General features: G+C 42.9%; 3 protein-coding genes across 3 annotated transcripts in view; 2 read left to right on the forward strand and 1 right to left on the reverse strand.

The window, feature by feature from the left end:
* The window catches only part of ank1b (ankyrin 1, erythrocytic b), a gene marked incomplete at both ends in the record, with an annotated part of 59,451 nt that extends 52,118 nt beyond the window's left edge, over positions 1 to 7,333 (forward strand). Inside the window, 5 exons of the mRNA XM_079288903.1 lie at positions 144 to 215; positions 5,330 to 5,987; positions 6,116 to 6,389; positions 6,726 to 6,797; positions 7,265 to 7,333. Of these exons, the coding sequence (XP_079145029.1) occupies positions 144 to 215; positions 5,330 to 5,987; positions 6,116 to 6,389; positions 6,726 to 6,797; positions 7,265 to 7,333 (1,145 nt within the window). The remainder of the gene's footprint in view (positions 1 to 143; positions 216 to 5,329; positions 5,988 to 6,115; positions 6,390 to 6,725; positions 6,798 to 7,264) is intronic.
* Positions 7,334 to 12,156: 4,823 nt separating this feature from the next.
* On the forward strand, positions 12,157 to 15,658 carry LOC306792008 (eukaryotic translation initiation factor 4E-binding protein 1-like). Its single transcript, XM_079288984.1, has 3 exons — positions 12,157 to 12,439; positions 14,337 to 14,516; positions 14,641 to 15,658. Exons 1-3 carry the CDS (start codon positions 12,304 to 12,306, stop codon positions 14,664 to 14,666), a joined length of 342 nt encoding a protein of 113 aa, XP_079145110.1. The 5' UTR covers positions 12,157 to 12,303; the 3' UTR covers positions 14,667 to 15,658.
* A 448-nt stretch (positions 15,659 to 16,106) lies between these two features.
* Positions 16,107 to 17,679, reverse strand: LOC306792453 (nodal homolog 2-A-like; the record flags this gene model as incomplete). Its single annotated transcript, XM_079289578.1, has 3 exons — positions 16,107 to 16,259; positions 16,395 to 17,149; positions 17,367 to 17,679. 3 exons carry the CDS (start codon positions 17,677 to 17,679, stop codon positions 16,107 to 16,109), a joined length of 1,221 nt encoding a protein of 406 aa, XP_079145704.1.
* Between the last annotated feature and the right edge of the window lie 1,189 nt (positions 17,680 to 18,868).

Consider the following 18,868-nt stretch of genomic DNA (forward strand, 5'->3'; position numbering starts at 1 on the left):
ACCAGCTCGTTACCGTAAAGCTAATCTGTCACCAAGGTTCGATCATTTCACTTTATTACGTTTAGCTTATAAATTCTCAGTCTCATTTACTTTCCACTTTTCTGGGTAACAGCCATTTGACCTTGTTTCTGTTGTTCCACAAGAGGTCACGGACAAAAGGCCAGCGCGCCTAATGCACAAGCCACGAGTTATTAGACCCCCGTTTTTCAGAAGGGGTAAGTTGAAGGGAACTCGGGCTGCATGGTGGTTTGCTCATGACATGTACATGATGATGATTATGATTGATAATGAATCTCAGATGATGGTTTTGAGGTCTGATCAATGGTGTCATCCTCCCACCATGAACCCGGCCTTGTGCAGCATGCACTAACACACCGCCTCTGTGCATTTCCTCACTGGGGCACCACTCATTTATTTGTACTTATTCTTCCTACTTAATATGAGACACGAGGATAACTCCCTTTTCGCTCTTACTGACCGGATTTTAGAAGAGACATTAACTCAAGGCCGAAAGAGCCAACAATGACGTGGGTCATTTCTGAATATCAATTAAATATGTTTGAGATTGCTTCGATTACATGTGTGTACGTGTGTCTGTGTGTGTGTGTGTGTGTGTGTGTGTGTGTGTGTGTGTGTGTGTGTGTGTGTGTGTGTGTGTGTGTGTGTGTGTGTGTGTGTGCATACACGTGTGTCTGGGATGGATGCACGACTCCAAAGTGGTGCTCGTACACAGATTATAGTGTGCTCTGGGCCTTCATACCTTGTTTCTATCCTTCACTCTCTATTTCTGCTCTTGCCCTGAGAACAAAACAGAATTTCTCTTCTGACGAAGCTTGATTGACAGCAGACACTGTAACGTCACTGCAATGCTCAAGCAGTCTCAAAATTGTGTCTTTTGCTCAGGACTCTCTCCGTCCTTCTTTCAGTCTGTCTCTCAACCTATGACATGTCATATCTGCTGCCCAGTCGCCCAGCTCCTCCTCTTCCTCCTCCTCTCTCCTGCTCTTCTTCCTCACAGCTCTTCCTGTCCGACCTCTGACCTCATATATGACCTCATGTTGACCTCTGGGCCTCCTCCTTCTCTTGTCATCTTAATTTCCCGCGCTCCTCCCCCGTTCAGTCGAGCGGGGACCCTCTCCTCCTCTCTCGGTCCAGCTCTGTGTGTGTACTACAGTTTGTGGATGTGCATGCCGCATGCTTTGCTGTCACAGTATCTGTTTGTGCGACTGTCTTTCAGACCTGGGCCTTTAGTTATTAGAAGCTGAATTTGTTAGCACTCAAAGAAAGTCAAGAAAATCACTTTTAATTCAGTTCAGCTTGCAAGGAGTTATATGTATGGATATTATATCTTGTTTTTACACAAGAAGTATTTGAAAAAGAGAAAGTAGTCTCGGATTAATACTTTATCGAGTTACATAAAATATATAATAAAATCTTGACCCAGGTCTACTCCAGATGTTTTTTGTCTGTACCGTGATTTGTGAGTTTGGAGTTGTCCTGAACAGAATAAAGTTTGCTGTTTGCTGTATTTGATTCTGACATCTTTATGTGCATGGCATGCTATCAATGTATGAAGTTTCCTTCGCAGTGTAAAAATGTTTTCTCTGTTCAATTGGGTGTATTTCAGTATTGTTTTTAACGCAATATTAACCAACAAATGTGTTGTTTTTTTCTTTACCTGTAAAGTAGATGGTGTGTTGTTTAATGCTAACACTGTATGGTCAGCTGCGTAGCACATAATGTTCAGTGTACAATGTTGCTGTGACATGATGTCTTTCATTCATGGGCAAACTTACTAACTGTAAATTATTCTCAGTGTTCGATAAATGGGACTCTGTATGGTCTAGTTTTTACAATCGATTTTTTCTCTTATTTAATATGAAAAAGAATTTACAGAAATTTCAACACTAAAGATGGAATAGGGAGTTTATTTTTGGTGTTATTGGGCAAAGTTCCATGACTAACTTTCAGCATATTGCAATTGAAGTGGTACCCCAGGATAGGCAGTGTTCTGGAAAAGGCAAAGTCTTCCTGTTTTGGGTTGTTTTGCCATGTAGTAAGTTGTTACCATTGCTTGAATAGCAACTTTTCCTGCAGGATATTGAGCCGTTAAATCAGGCTTTCACCCAAAGGGACGTGCTTTCCATCTGCATTTGTAGAGCAGCCAATTAGAACGCACTCTCTCTGAAATGACCTGCGATTGGCCAGTCACCCTGTCTTTTCTCGAGTTTTCTCTTAGACCACTTGAATTACAATATGCTTAAAGAATAGTATGAAGGTTTTGCCGAATGGCGTCAGAAATAAACTTTAAAATCATATTCAATTTCCAAAAACGATGTTTTGCCCAAGTCTGATGACGCACTCGCTGTTAACATTGTCTGAACGTTATCTGCCGGCAGGTATATTGCTGTGAGGTGTGTTTGTGTATTGGTTTGTGTGTCTGTGTCTGATTATTTCTGTCCGTTTTGAGGCTCACCTGAACCAAAAGTGGGTGACCTCATCTATATGTTAATAGGAGTGCAGTATTGTTTGTGTGTGTGTGTGTGTGTGTGTATGTGTGTGCGTATACAGTGGTAAATTAAGTACCGGTAGTGTGATGTGCAGTGTGTTGTCTCTGTTTTTGGTTTGCTTTTCTCGTGTCATTACAGTCTCAGTGGAGTTTATTTGTGGTTCACTACATCCTCTGTGTGTGTGTGTGTGTGTGTGTGTGTGTGTGTGTGTGTGTGTGTGTGTGTGTGTGTGTTTGTTTTCAAATGGCAGGAGTGAAGGGAAAGGCTAACCCGGTATCATCTAACTCATTCTAACTCTCATTCTAAATCTGACTCATTCCTCCCCTGTTCACCTCATTCTGACACAACATCTCGTCATCCTGGCCCTGTACCATCCCAGAAACACACACACACACACACACATGCTTACTCACATTTTAGTCCATTAGCACAGAAGGTCTGAGAGACAATTACTTGCACAATAAAGAAGTATTTCACCCAGGATTTATTTTTTTTGCTGGTCAGAGATTAATTGTTTGATTCGTTTTTAATGGCATATTTCATTGACAGGTGAGGTTAATCATGGCCAGTATATGAGTAGCAATGCCTCTTACTTTCTGTTTCCACAGCTTAACACAACGGTAGTTTTCACACAATAAATGTGCCGATATATAATTGTATATCTTTGTGAGCATTATTTTTGATGATGTTGTTAAGCCTAATTATATCCTTTCACAGCCACAATACAGAAAGGGTGTTTTTTTTGTATATTTGAATGGGATTGTGAACTATAGCTGTCATCAATGTACTGCCTCAGAGTAACATAGTTATTGCAATTCATCCGACGCGTCAGAAGAAACACTAATTATGTTAGCAATTTGTAAAAACTGCCTGGAAAGTTAAACTGAAAGGATCGTCATGTCTCGTTGCACCTTGGGTTGCTCCTTGAGACACATTATACCATGGCCTCTTTTTCAGATTGTTGTGGTTTTAACCTGTCAGCTTTATATACAGGGTGACATCACACCCTGGTGGTTCATTAAGAATTTTGCAAAGCGGTTCAGGACTCTGAAGCAAAACAGTGTGAACTCTACTTTGATTTTGGGTGAAGTACTCCTTTACTGTTCAATTTCACCTTAGTTCATTCATGTTATTCATCAAAAATATTTTACTAAGAGTAATCAGGCAATCCCCAAACCGGTCATGGGCAGAGCATTTCCAAAGCATTTGTTTAGAATATATGTTTTTTTTTTTTAAATAGTTAGACATTTAACCACGTCTTAATGTTAAACTTGTTAAAACATAACAGATAATGAATGAAAATTGCCACGGAATCAAAAGTACAAAAATACCAACTGAAAAAAATTTCAGATCTTAAAAATGATTTGACATTCAAAGTAAAAAACAAAAGACGAAACCTGAAGTATATTTAAACTCAGATAGCAAACCTGTTGCTATACTGTATGTACAATAAATCAAGAAACTTGATACAAATGTGAATTACATTATTATATTCTAATATACGACATATTTGTTTTGCCCTGAAAGTAATAAATATCACTAAATATAATGTGTGTTTGTGTCCTATTATGCTGGTGGTGTTGCAATGAATGGCGTCTTAGTAATAGACTCAGAGTAGAACAAAAATGTAACGTCAGTGTTAAAAGTATTTTGTTTATACATTGCTTATGATATTCAAGTGTCAGTCTGGATTTAATGACAAGAAAAGGTTCGAATAACGTTTGTTAGCCCAACAATGTAATTTATCCATTTATAACATCCGTGACTCTCAAGAGGCTCCACAGAATAACACAAGATAACACACGGTGCAATGTAGACAAAGGCATGATCAATTATAAAAAAACCTCTTTATTATAGTAGGTTTGTCCGATGTGCGTGTACGTATGCGTGTGTGAGTGTGTACAATGACCTTTATTTGGATGCTTGGGATGCAGACACATATGGCAGATGCATGGCTGGGATCATTTCTAGAGCGACAGTAACTTGCATTTCCATCTGCAGAACTAGCATGTTGCTGCTGACTCCCGATCAGGAATATGTTGTCCAGGGTTGGAACGATAAAAGAGATGTTTTATGACAGCTGTGGTATTTGCATCACAGCTGTTGGGATGTTTCAGGAAAACAACTTAATTGAATCAGCTGTCTAGAATATGTTTTGTCAGCTTTTATGAGCATGTTTGCTTATCCGCCTCTTAATGAACTCCAGTTGCAATCGGGATGCTAAAATCCAATTGGAACCCTTTTCTCAGATGTTACCGATGATACATTTATATCGTGCCAACCCCACAATCAATATGCTGTATAACTTTAGCATCGCCTCTTTTTCCCGCTTCTCAAGGAACACCGTTTATGTTCTGCAGATTCACTGTCTTACACGGCCAGCATCCTACAGAGCCCGACACCCATTCACCTCACAGAGAGTGGGTGATACACCAAAAACCCCTTTTGACCCTCACCTCACTCTTATTGCTGTGTCCCAATGACAATAACCTAAAGTGCTTGAATCAAATACATCAATTTAGAAAAACCAAAGTCGCTGATTTCAAGTATTGTTCTTGTGCTCTTCCTTTTCAAACTGAAAGCAATACAAACCATTCTCATTTCACACTAAGTGAAATGGATTGAAGGACATCTCAATCCTACATTTGTGGCGTTATTAAGACTTTTAAGACTCTTTGTTGGTATATTGGGACAGAGCTGAGCCCCCCTGTTTCCTCATAGGTTGGAGAAACAGTCGATCCACCACCTCCCCATCCTCCCCCCTGGCTATGCCTGCGTGGTGTTAGTCTTTCTCTTGTCTCGCCCCTGTCTTCCCTCAGGTTATGGGCTGGTGCAGGAGGAGCTGCTGTCCCCGGCCTCCATGCAGTACAGCTTGCCCTCCCCTCTGGGCTCAGAGCCCTACTGGCAGGAAGTGTCCAGCCTCGAGTGTGCCCCGATCGCCACCACCGAGGAAGACACATTAATGGAGATGTCGGACGTTCAGGTGTGGCCGGCGGGGGTCAGCCCCTCGTTGGTCACGGTGGAGGACTCGTCTCTAGACGGCAGCAGTCGGGCTGACGACTCGGAGGGCACCACGCTCTCCCTTCCCTGCAGCTTGGGTCGCCCGAGCAGTAGAGCCAGTGGGGCCAGTTGCTCCATCATGGAGCTGGAGGAGGAGGAGGAGGAGGAGGAGGAGGAGGAGGAGGTTGAGGAGGAGGAGGCGCCACAGGAACCAGCAACTGCACTGGCAGAATGGGACAGGGTGAGGGCCAGTGGTGCTGTACCCAAGGCCAACCTAAATGGCCAGCTAGGAGGTCAGAGGTTGGATGCGAGGAGAGGGGAGGTCTTCGCAACAGGAGGAGGAGGAGGAACAAAAGGAGGAGATGTCGGGTTGGGTTCAGTGGAAGGGATTTCTGTTGTTGCAGGCCAGCAGGTGTATGCCCAGCGGTATGAGATGTCGGGACTGAGTCGGTCCTCGGAGCACAATGGAGATAACCGGTACGTCGGCTCTGACTGTAGTCAAACTGAATACATTTTGTGATGTTTTTTCACTGTCTGTTCTCGCAGTGGCTACATATCTCTCTCTCTTTCTCCCTCCCCCTTTTTTTTTTTTTTTTGCTCTCCAGCGTGGTGGGAGGCGGAGCATTTCAACCCTACATACCAGACAAGGACTCCCTGCAGGGCTGGGGGGGCTCGATGTCATCAGGACGCGACGGCGGTGTGCCAGGCGTGCGCGTGGCCCAGGAGGCTCTGCTGACTCCGGTGTGTGACACGGGTTACTCTCATGTGCTGCTGCGTGGGCGCCTCCTGCTGGGCATGCAGCCCTTTGACAAGGGGCTGGCCTTCTCTCACCAGGAGGCGGGCCAACGTGCTTGGGAACGGGAGCAGAGGCGGGGCCAGGTCAGGTTGCCGACCACCCAGCCGCTTCCTGCGCCCGCAGGGTGGAACATCTTTGTCCATCCCTTTATCTTTTTTGAATTATCAGATCGGAAGACAATCATTCAATTTGAACAAATTCAATCTCACTTAAGAAGTCAACAGTCATCCAAATTGTTTATTTTGATGAAGTCACAGAACTTGACTTATGTGTCGTGCGGCGCAACACATGGGGAATATCTGCCATGTACAATACCTTTGGTTTTGTTTTACATTTCTAATTGCAAACGTTTAATTGTCGCACAAATGTGAGTACGTTGAATTGCTGTTTATATGTAACATGTGGGGTTTTTTCTACAGAGAGAGGAGAAAGAGGACTACGCTGCTGAGGTGCAGTTTGTGGATGAACACGGACGCGTGCTCACCAGAAGGGTGAGTCAGTCGTGTTTTCAGCATTTACACTGAGGCACATTCACACATAAACATCGTTGACCCAAGCAGATCACTGTGAATCAGTCACACAGCCTGGCACAAAGGACGAGAAATGAACAGTAGCCACCGGCCAAATGTTGGTGAAAAGTATTTTGTCTCCATATTTGACAACAAACCCATTTTGATTCTGAATTCATGATGATTCGTAATCTAAAAATAGAAAATAGAAGATTAAAGAACACAATACATCGTTGTACAAAATGATTGCTGCATTACCATCATCATTGTCTTCATTGGCAAAAGGCTTGCACATTTGTTGTATGTATTTTGGGGATAGCAGCGAGCCGCGGTGGCTGTCTGGCGAACAGACAAGTTCGTTTTCTGCTCTGGTTACATGTAAAAGGGGTTCAAGCAGTTAACTGGTCCGAGTGTTGTTTCCTTCCCTCCTCCCTCCCTCCTTGCTCCAGGTGGGGGTGGATGTGAGAAAGGGCGCTCAGTCAGCGCAGCGCACCAGTCTGCGGAGAGTTAAACACTGAAATACACACACTACCCAGTCCTCCAGGTACGGGACACACAACAAGCACTTGTGCATCCCAGTGCTTGGATAGAAGCCTGCATGGCAACATATTGGACTCTGTTAGAGCTTAATTATCTCTCACATGCTGTTCTTTTCCATTTATGTTCAAAATTAGTACCATAGATTTGGCATTCAGTACACTTTTTCTTTGGAGGGCCAAGTCAATTCCCGCCTGTGTTTTGTGTGTAAACACGATTCTTGTCTCTGTTTTCTAGGACCGGAAAGCCACTGCCAAATCATCCCATACAAAAACACAACCAGGCCGCAGAGGAAAATGAGCAAGGGAGGAGAGGAAGAGTAAGACAAACACAGAATCATCCTCAACGTGTGACCATGGGACACCACAAAAGAAACAGAGACAGAGAAGAAAAAAAAGAGGATTTCAACTTGTAGTTTTTTAACATTTGTAAAGAAAAACATCAACTAGAGTAAGGCATGATTCTTCTTCTTTTTTGTTTGTTTTTTACAACAAAAAAAAAAACATAAATGTCAGTAAATCAACCAAGAAAAAAAAAAAAGCAACAAAAAGTGCTTCCTGTGAACTGTAATCGCATGATGACTGCTGGTGCATGCCCTTTGACCTTTTGAACTGTCATTATCTACAAACTGAAGGGGTACAAGGTATGGGGCTGGCCCATGCTTTGGCCACAGGCCACTTCAAGGACCTATCCCCCCCCAACTGGAGTGGTTTGTGTCAGCAAGTTGAGTCCAATAACACTACAGCCAAAAAAAAAAAAGTCCCTCTATGGATGGTTCTGTACACTTCTAAGCTTCTGCTGAGCCTACCGATGCTTCTTTCACTGGACCCCTTCCCCCTATTATTCTCAATGTGATATATGCACTCTATGCTACGTGGACATGTGTCAGTGTGCGTATGTGTGCGCGTATTCTTCTCTACCGCATGTGTTTCTCTTGCCTCTGGCTTGGCGCCGAGCCCTGCCTCAATGATTGGCTCTGTGGCCCTGTGATGTCATGGCACGCTCGGTGCCAGAATGAGAAAAGCCGCTGTGTTGCCCTGCTCGTGAGTATTGTCTGCGTGCGCTGTCGTCTTTTTCCTTTTGTGGATGAACTTTTTTTTCCGGAGCCTGTCAACCTTTGTTTTTTTATTTTTTTTATTCTCAGTCTTTGGTATCGTCGAACTCACCCCTCGTGTTTTCTTTGGAAAGGGGTTTCGGTTGCTTGATTGTATTGTGCAGCAGCTCTACAACACAAAGATTCCCCCTTGTGACCCTTTTTCTACCTTCTTCCGTCATTTCTCCCAGTAGCGCGCGTCACGTCGGTTCACGGTCTTTTATCAGTAGCCTCAGTCAATATGCAGTAACATCACAGGCCTCTTCTTCATCAGCATCCACAGCTCCTCCATCTGATGCTAAACACTTGTTTTTGGTGTGCTCTTTATCTGTTTGCAACGGCTGTAGCGCCTCACCGTCAAAATTTAGGTCCATCGATTTGAAACCAAGTGAATGATGTGGGAACAACATGGAGGATCTGATTTGTTTGAGGATGTAGTGATTTGGAGTATTGTGCTTCAATGGTAGCAACTATGAAATTGCATTCTGCTACTACAGTACAGTAACATGGGATGGTGATTAGACCTGTGCAGCGAGGACAGACAGGTAGCACTGTGATTGTCTTATCAACACTGACCCCAGACTCGTGAACTGTGAAGACACACAAGCAAAAGCACACCCACACACTCACGCATATATACGAACGCATAATCAGAAACATATCGCATCACAATGAAATAGTTATTGCCTGGTCCGAGTGTTCAATTTTGGAGTTTGCCACAGCAATAATACCGAACAAGAACACAGAAGATGGAAGCCAGGGTCCTGTGGGTCTTCGGGAAGGATTTTGGAAATGGAAGCCCCACTCCGTGAAGACAAACGTCCAGACAAACATTGTTGGAGTCTGGCGTCGGGCAGCTGTGCTGTATCTGACTGGTTCTGTCGCCCTCGATGTGAAGGAGTCAGAGAAGATGATAAAAGAGCCGACGATTCAGCTTTAGCCGTGCGGGACTGTGGAGGGATTGTTTGTTTTTCAGCACCTAACGTAGCAAAAACATAAACCAGGAGTCCGCTGACACCATGAGGTGGAAACCACCGAAGCTCCACTTTCTTTTTCCATGTAATTTCAGTTGCACTTGATAGCGGCATCACTGTAAAACCACCCGCTATCCTCCTCATCTCTGAAGCACTTCCTTCAAGCTGACGGCAGTACTACGAAGGGGGGCACATCATAGTAGCACACATTTTCCTGGCTACCAAAAAACACGATATTTAAGTACTGTATATGTTACTGTAGCCTGAATGAGTGACAGAACGGATGAATAAATATGTTTGTTGCACATCACACAAATGCACGTTGTTTTCCATGCCCGGTCCGCACACATGAGAGCCTCATCTGATATAGCACATGTTTATTACATATCACATGTTTTCCACTGTTACTCCACTCAGGTTTTCAGTTCTGCTCTGTCAGAATCAAGGTGTTTTCCTTTTTTAAGTTCCGAGTCCTACACGGGAGGCCTTGGGAAGGGGGGGGGGGTGGAGCAGGAGTGTGTGTGTGTGTGTGTGTGGTGGTTGATTCAAATAAGACCAAAGAGGAAACAAAGTCGAGCATGTGCTTCAGTCACCACTCAGCAAATTTGCGTGGAGAGCCAAAAATTAACCAAAAAAGGTTTCGGTAAAGCATTGTTCCCTCTACAAAGAAGTAAACCAAGTTATACAAGACCGTATGGCTTTATGCAAAACAAAATTCCCTACATGGTCAGATGAAGCTGTGCAGTTGAGAGAACATGATAGATGTGATCGAGGAGGGAGGGCGGTGACTCCCTCCTCAATCTCCAAAGCAACTAGTTAGTCTCTGCATCTTGTACTGTATCAGCACAAGAAAGAGGTTGGATTTAGGATCTCTCTTTGGACCTCTCTAGTATATAGAATTGTTTCTTTGTTAGTGGCGGAGGCCGCCTTTCCCGCGTGGGATTTTAACTGCATACCCAGGCAAGAAGGATTCACAAGAGACGAAGCGTGAGCTCGACGTGAGTCGGAAGACCAAAAGAAATTGTCAGATGAAAGTGTTGACTGCCTTCTTGAGTCTTTAGAATGAACCCTATCAGCATAGAGCTTCTTTGGTTGTGCATGAGATTATTATTGGACATTAAACCAAGAATTACATGTGGGATCAACCTTTTCTTTGGTGGATTTTGAAAAATGCATGAGAGAGTTTTGTTAGGGAGGACAGGACTCATGACTAAAATGGTAACGATGGCCCCTTGCAGCCTCTCACAGCTTGTTTTCTGCCCCCGACTAAAATCGTAAAGGTTTATAACTCTGAGGCGTCGTCCTTTTGTTTGATAATGACTTCTGAATCAAACTATTCAATGAGACTGTGCTCTGTAGTAAATTCAACTCCACCATGTTTGTGTGTGAGTGAGTGTGTGAGTGAGTGTGTGTGAGATGGTGATTGGTTCCAAACCTGGTTGGATCAGTGGGAAGAAGAGAGATTTTACCAGATCTGGGACTTGAGAGGACGTGTAACCTTCGACGATGTATTTAAAAAGAAAAAGAAAAAGAAGAGTATTGTAAAATTGTAACTGTCGCGAAAGAATAGAGATCACCTATACTCCTTTAGAATGGATACATGACAATGTAAACGCAATATCATATTACTCTATCCTAAGGAATGCAACTGCGCACATGCACAAAAAAAATGATGTTTTTATGAAAATACATGTATAAATATATGACTAAATATATTTCATTAGAATGCTATGCACCCTCATAGAGTTGTTATGGATGTTCTTTAAGCATTGTCTAGAGTAGGCCAACGCCCGCATCATGGGGAATGTAGAGGCTTTGTAGCTATGACCACTTGTTTTCTTTTCTTTTGTATTGTCCTGAGAGAGGATAAACAAACGTGAATATGTATACAAGCCTTTCAATCAGTCATTCTGACATGAAGATATGTATAGTTCATCTTACCCTGTACACCAGCTCAAACCATTTACAAGAATTAATAAACAAAGATGTGACATGAATGGTGTGTCCTGTTTTTGTAAAAAAAAAAAAAAAAAAAGTGAAATGAGTGCACCTGTTTTCTTTATTTCTGCCATAATGTTCCGAGGAGGACAATTGTATATTCAGTGTAAGTTTGAAGTGGTCTCTCTTTTCAGCTATGCTTTATTTTGTGGGTCCAAAATACCTCATACTTTCCTAAGACATTGGAAACTATTTCCAATATATGTTGATCGTTGACATTTGTGCGTGACACAACATTTCAGCTGCTCTACTGACTAAACAATCAAGTTTACACATGCAAATAATTGGAAGTGTCGCACCTGAACACTGTACTTTTCCTTGAAATGAGTCTATTCCATAGTCTTGTTCAAGAAATTTCAAATGAATTAACATTTACATATGTCATATGGGTCCATCTTCATAACAATAATTCTATGATGCCCTCTGATTTTGCTGATTTGTTTGTAATAATATGTGTTTGTTTTTAATGAATATTAGTAGTGCATATATGCAAAAATTTGATTGGGTTATAATATTGTATATTTACTATGAATACACTTTTTTTTCATATAACTGTCCACCACAGATTTGTTCTTGTTCTTATCATCGCCTCATCTGTGGTGTGATAGAGCTTCCTGCAGGTCAGGAAGAAACGTGGAAAAACTACAACCTCCACGTGTTGTGACGCCCCCTGTTTTCAGCCAATCACAGCTCTCCGCTCCACGTGTTGTTTTCGAAGGCGGTCCGTGAGTTGTTTTTGACGTGCTCACACCACGTGGAGGTACACTGTAGCGTTTCCTGCTTCCTCCTGACCGTATAGCTCCGTAACGTCCTTCACACTTCGAGCGACTCTCCCCGCTTGTGGCGTTTAGCGACTAGACCACGAACCGACCCGGTGTTGCGAGAGATGTCAGCGGGATGTCAGCCCACCGGGGGCCGGGATATCCCGGCCGTCAGACGGGTCACCATCCACGACGCTGCCCACATGCCCCAGGACTACTCCACGACTCCGGGGGGGACTCTGTTCAGCACGACGCCGGGAGGTAACGTGCTGGTACTGGGCCTGGGTCAAAAAGATTGGACACAGTTTGAATCTTATCAGAAAGTCAAAAACAAAGGGTTAAGAAAGGAGTCAGTTAGAAAAACAGATTTAAAGGGACACTTAAATTGACTTTTAGATCTTTAAGTGTTTTTTTTAAGAATACCACTATGATCTGGAGACAGGGAGTAGAGGTATGACCCATCACACAGTGTGTTAGTCAGCTTTGCCATCTCTGTGTTGCACGAGGTCAACCATTGAATAAAACCATGTCAATTTATAGATTCCACCTTGTTTTTTTAAATGTTGTGACACTATGGAGACAAAGTGAAGAGTCACATCAGTTAAACAAGTATTTATTGATGGGTAAGCATGTCATTGTAAAGGAAAGGAGAGCCAGGCTGTGGTCTGTCCTGTTAATGTGTCACAGTGTTCGTGCTTCCTGAAGGCTAAAGAACACCTGTTAGCGGACTTAAAGGAATCCTATTAGAGGGGTCTGCACCGAAATCATGCAGTCTGCACATTGCATTGTGGGTTTTGTACATAAGGCTGTTGTTATGCCAGACTCTCTGTTCATCTCTCTGTCTCTGATGAACAGGCCAATGGAATGATTGCATCTTTAAAACTGTTGCCAATCGATATTAAATGCTTTTGTTTCATCTTCTCCACAGTGGCTTTATGCTGATTCATTTCTTCATTTACACTAATGGGTGAAGTCAGTGCATCGACATTATTTACATTTTCCCATTTCAATTAAACGTACTGTGTGTCTGACGGCCTTCTGACTAACTTAAGACCCCTGAAGATGATCTGTTAAGAACACTTGTTTCAGATTTTTTTAAACATTCATTGGTTTGGCATCAGTCAGTTATGAATAGCAGACTGAATTCAGTTTGAGGAGCCTGTCGCTGTCGAATACTTCCACAATCAACGACTGTATGGTCAAATATAGGCCAGATCCTATTTATAGTCTTGGTTTTACAGCAGGCTGCTGTTGAGCTGCAGCAACATGTTTACTGGGTGTTGGCTCCACGACGACACACCGGTCCTATTAAAGAGGAAGGAATTGAGCTATAATAATGACCTTATGTGTTGTGAATGCAACACATGGAAGCTGCTAAAAACGATCAAACTTTCTCCCTCCAACCATTATTTTGATATGTATACATAAAAAGAGATATACATTGATATAACTATTGGCTTGGCACCCACAACAACCAACTATGACTAATAGCCAGTCTCACTCTCAGTTTTGGCCCATATGTTCAGTATTTTATTCAAACTTCTATAAGCTTGACACCTTGGGAAGTAAAACATGTTTTCTCTCCGCGCTTGTGGGAAAGTTGACTAAGCGTGCACGTGTCCATTTTAGCTGATACTGTGTTCTGGGCACAGATTTAAACAGATAAACACAGAATTAGGTCAGTGGTGACGTACAAATAGGTCGCTGGTCAAGGGAATGTATGGACGTGTATACAGCCCGGACAAAAGATTCCTCAGACAGAGAAAAAGTATCTCCACAATACTGTGGAGGTGGTTTAATGTCAATGATAGCTGCTGAACTCATTTTAATAGAGTGTTTGATGTTGAGATTAGTGACTGGATTTAATTTGATTGATTTCTGTTTTATTTTGTCCTTTTTAACGAGTTACAATTATTTAATGTTTATTAGCGGCCATATTTGATTTAATTTTAATCATTCAAACCAGTTACAAGGGTGCTGTGGTAGACTAGCCAAAATATAAAGTGCAGTGTTAGTGTAAACTTTTCCACGAAACCCAATATGCAATATGAAAACCGCTGCTGCACATATTTCTCCCCTGACATTTCACCATACTGTAGTGATGAAATATTGACAGTAAGTAACTTTGGTTTCCTCTCGCTGCTGCTGCTGCCCGCAGGCACCAGAATCATCTACGACAGGAAGTTCCTCCTACAGTGTCGGATGTCTCCTCTGGCTCGCACGCCTCCCAATCTGCCCGACATCCCCGGAGTCACCAGCAGTCCGCTCAAACCCAACTCCTCCAACAACACAAACCAGCCTGAACCGACACTCGGCAATATCACAGAGGATAACACAGGTAAAGACGTATCTGTATATATAAAATGTGAACGAGAGAGAGAGATGAGCTGCGATCCTCTGTGCGTATCCTTAATTGTCTCCTTCCCTCGACTCAACTACAATGTCTTCTCCTTCTCTTGAAGATGCCCAGTTTGAAATGGACATCTGAGGAGAGTCAGCTGCAAGGACAGAAGTGATTCCCAACGTTTTTTTATTACTTTTTTTAGTTTACGAAGATGAAAAAAAGAAATCCTCAGTTGAAATGAGACGCCGAGTCTTATTGAGCTGCATGATCCCCTTTCAGATTTGTTCTGAAAACAAGAAGGCATTTTTTTTTTCTTAATGTGTTTAAATGTTCTTCACAAACCAACACTACTGTGACTAATGCATGAAATGATTTATTTGGCTTTGTACGACCTGTGACACATTTGAGAAGCAAGTCAAAGTCTTATTGTGATTAAACCATTAATATGTTCTGTGATTTGACTCATTTGAGGACTTTTAAGCACATCTTTAAAATATTCAATGTACGAATACATTACTTGAAGTATGGAGCTCAGTGTGAAGTAACGGTCTTAGCACTGGCAATATTTTGGGAAATCTGATGTTTATGAATCAGTTATAATTGATTTGTTTCTGCTGCCACTTGGGGGCATAGTCTCGAGTTGACGGAGCCAATTTGACAGCAAACTATATATGTCTCTTTAGCTGCTAAATGCTCCACTATGTTCACCAGCTGGCTGCTAACGTTGTCTGTTTGGTGTTTGTACGTTTTTATTTTGCTGGAAACCAACCAGTCTTTTCTGAAACCGAAAAACATTGAAGGACCGGTTCACACTTTTTCAACTTAAGGTGCATATTTTAGCAGGTTTCACGCCGTGGCTACTGATGACATTAACAATGGCTCCGTTCCATTTAGGTGCAAGCCAATGAGCAGTTACACCTGTGCATTCCTGCTGAAACAAGTGAAAAATGTCTGCTGTGGAAAAGGTCTCATGTTCACAATTTTTTATTTTTTTTTTAATGACCAGAGTAATAAAAACCAAAAAACACTTTTGTCAAGATAAAAAATAATTTATTGTATCGTTGTACACAGCAAACATTCAAATGGGTCAATGTGACCCAAACATTTCAATAAAGTTAAAAGCGCTTACACCATTCTGACGTTTGCATTTGTCTTCAGTCCACTGTGCATAAGACCTGTTGCTTATCTCGTTTGTGTGAGTCTTCTAGAGTGCTTCAGTCAGCGACCATATTGCCTTTGCCTTGTTCCATCCTGACTGGATCAATCCACAACCATAATCCATCCTTATAAACTTGAATTATAGCTCATTCACTTGCAATCCAAGTCACAATTAAGATCACCTCATCTTCTACAAAGAAAAGCCCCAGCAATTTAGAAGTCTTTCAGAATCCATAATGTAGAAAGCTGGGTCCATACAGTAGTCCCTTTCTTCAATGTCCCTTCACCTCAGCAGCAGCCTCTGTCCCAGTGTCAAACCGGACATCTCTGTGCTCCGGGACATCCATCCACTCTGTGAGTAGCACACTTTGTGAGTGGCTTCGGTCGATCTGACCTTTTGACCGGAAGGTTTTCAGGTCTTTTTGCTCAGTGGCAGCCGCACTCCTCCACCACCATGTTCTCGTGATGCCTTGTGACCATCTTCCCGTTCTCGAAGTACAACATGGAAAGCGGTGCCAGGCTCGTTGGCACACAGGAAAGGCACGGCACCTTGTCCGGGTGGTGAAGTTTCAGAAGGCTCTGGATTGAGAAAGAGACAAATAATGATTGATTAGAACACTTGTAAAGGGTATTAGTGTATCATTCCTACGTATGTACCCTAGCAGCGAACTCTCTACAATATAGTAACGGTGTCTGTCTCAAATTCAGCCTTACCTGCATGTATGCATGGTTGGTTGGGGTTAAAGTCTCATCTACTGGTGTGGGACAGCTCCCTTCACAGCGATAGGCGTTGTACTGTTTGGGATAGACGATCCACTTGCTCCAGCCGAGCTTCGTAAAGTCCACCAACATGTCCACCTTCCTGCAGAGAGGACCTTTCTCCTCCTCCGAGGGCCTGCTGGCAGGAGCTGCTCCGGCCACTCTCTGTCGCTGCTGCTGGGTGTCGGGGTGCCTCTTGGACCTGCGGCTCCTCTGCCTGGACCCAGAGCCACTCTCGCGGTCCAGGCTGACGTACTTGGAGTGCTCTGCTGTGCGGATGAGCGTCTGCATTCGCTGGCTGTTCGAGTGCTGCCTTGAGAAGACCACCATCATAACTCGGCCGGCTGTAGGGTGTCCGACTCCCCCCTGCTCTTCCCTCACCTCAGCCTCATCCTCCTCCGCCCTGTGCCTGGATTGCTCCCGCTGCAGCCAGCGATGGAGCATTTCCGTCATGTTGAGCACCTTCCAGGAGGAGGGGGAGACCATGGAACCGGGATAGACCACCAGGCGGCCCAAGAACTGCCTGTTCTCTGGGCAGTGCGTGCCGGGGCATCGTCCCCTGTGGGAGTGGTAGATGTCCACCGAGGCTCTGGGAGACTCGGTGAAGGTGGGCAGGCGGATGCGAACTTCAGCCAGATGGATGTTGTCGCTTGCAGACATGGAGGACATGTCAAAGGTGACGGACCACCTCTTGCCAATCTGCCCGCAGCCTGAAAGAAATAAGAGCGAATATTGGTTATTAGTTATGACTTCACAGCTTTTATTCCCAATCATCAAGTTTGATTCGACAAATGATTAAATTAAGTTGAGTAAAAATAAATCAACACACATATTTGTGGTATGTGTCAAAGGAAACCACAAAGTTCTCCTTGTGTTTTAAATAGAAAACACATTGCAAACCTCCATCTTTAATATTTATTGACTCACTCTTTGCGACAAGGCTGACCACAGAGTCGGAGGCGTGCAGAACGGGGTTGTCCTCCGCCCTGATGTGGCTCACGCTGGCAGCCGGAGTCTTATCCCGGTCCTCGTTCAGCATGGTCCGGTAGAGCTGCATCATGTAGAGGGGCAGCCTGCTGGATTGCTGCTGCTGCCTGCGCACTGTGCGTCTGGAGCCGGTGCTCATCCCACGGAGCAGTGCGTCAGGGTGCACCCCAGGAAAGGGCTGTGCGGCAAGACCCAGAACCAAATCCACCATAAGAAGGAGTGCAAAAGAGAAATCCACCGCTGGTCGCTTCATTGTTCCAAAGTGTGGTGTTGTCCCTTCCACAGGTAGATTCCAAATGCTCCAGGTGAGATGCTGCGACTCGGATTTATAGTCACACCCCTCTCTCCTGACGTCCTTTGAAGAGATCTGTCAAGTCACACGGTTGAAGGGTGTGTTTGATCCACCGGTGCGCTCAAAGACTTAGATGTGACACGGTCGTTTGGTATCGAAACCACTTCTTTGCTTTGTAGGAGCAGAGGTGTGATAACTGTAAACGCGCGCCACTCTGATTCTCGTTGTGTTGTATATTAAAGATCCCTTTGATACGAAGCCATGACAATAATATAAATTAAGGAGATTAAGAGTTGCACAACTGCGCTGTGATTGATGAGGAAGTAACACGGGAGTTAATCATAAATCACTTTGTGTTGCGCGGGGCTTGACCTGTTGGAGCCTGTTGGGACAGAGCAAAGGAAATTAAACTATGGGACCCAATTAAGGGCAATAACTGTCACAACCTTTTGCCATTTTGTCTTTTTGATGGGTACACAGAAACTTACTGTAACCTACGAGGTCATTGCGCAAGTCCATGTGAGTGTTTTTAGTTTGAATTTGATATAAATCAATACAATAGCCTTACATATGTTACAAAGACGCTATTCAGACAATATGTGTTCAACTAAAGGTGATAAAGTTTTACCTAATACATATATCAACGACAATAATACAATTTAGTTTAAATTGGGAACTGAACAGGAAAATATATGAACATTTTAAATAACTGAGTAATTATAGATAAACATCATATTGCATCACATAAGAAAACTAAGAAAATGTCATGACATCTTATATATATATATATATATATATATATATATATATATATATATATATATATGTATATATATATATATATATATATATATATGTATATATATATATATATATATATATATATATATATATATATATATATATATATATATATATATATGTATGTATATATATATATACATACACACCCGAAGATGTATGTGTGTATGTATATATATATATATATATCTTCAGTTGAGTTGTATAATTCAACAATTTAGGACAACTACAACAACAGGGTCTAAAATCTACCATGATAATTGACAGCATGAAAGGCATTAATAATGACGAATAATGACTTCAGTCACGCCAGTTAATGGTTGCTCATTAACAACTCAAACTGCACACT

Source organism: Melanostigma gelatinosum (assembly GCF_949748355.1).
Source record: "Melanostigma gelatinosum genome assembly, chromosome: 18".
Lineage (NCBI taxonomy): Eukaryota > Metazoa > Chordata > Actinopteri > Perciformes > Zoarcidae > Melanostigma > Melanostigma gelatinosum.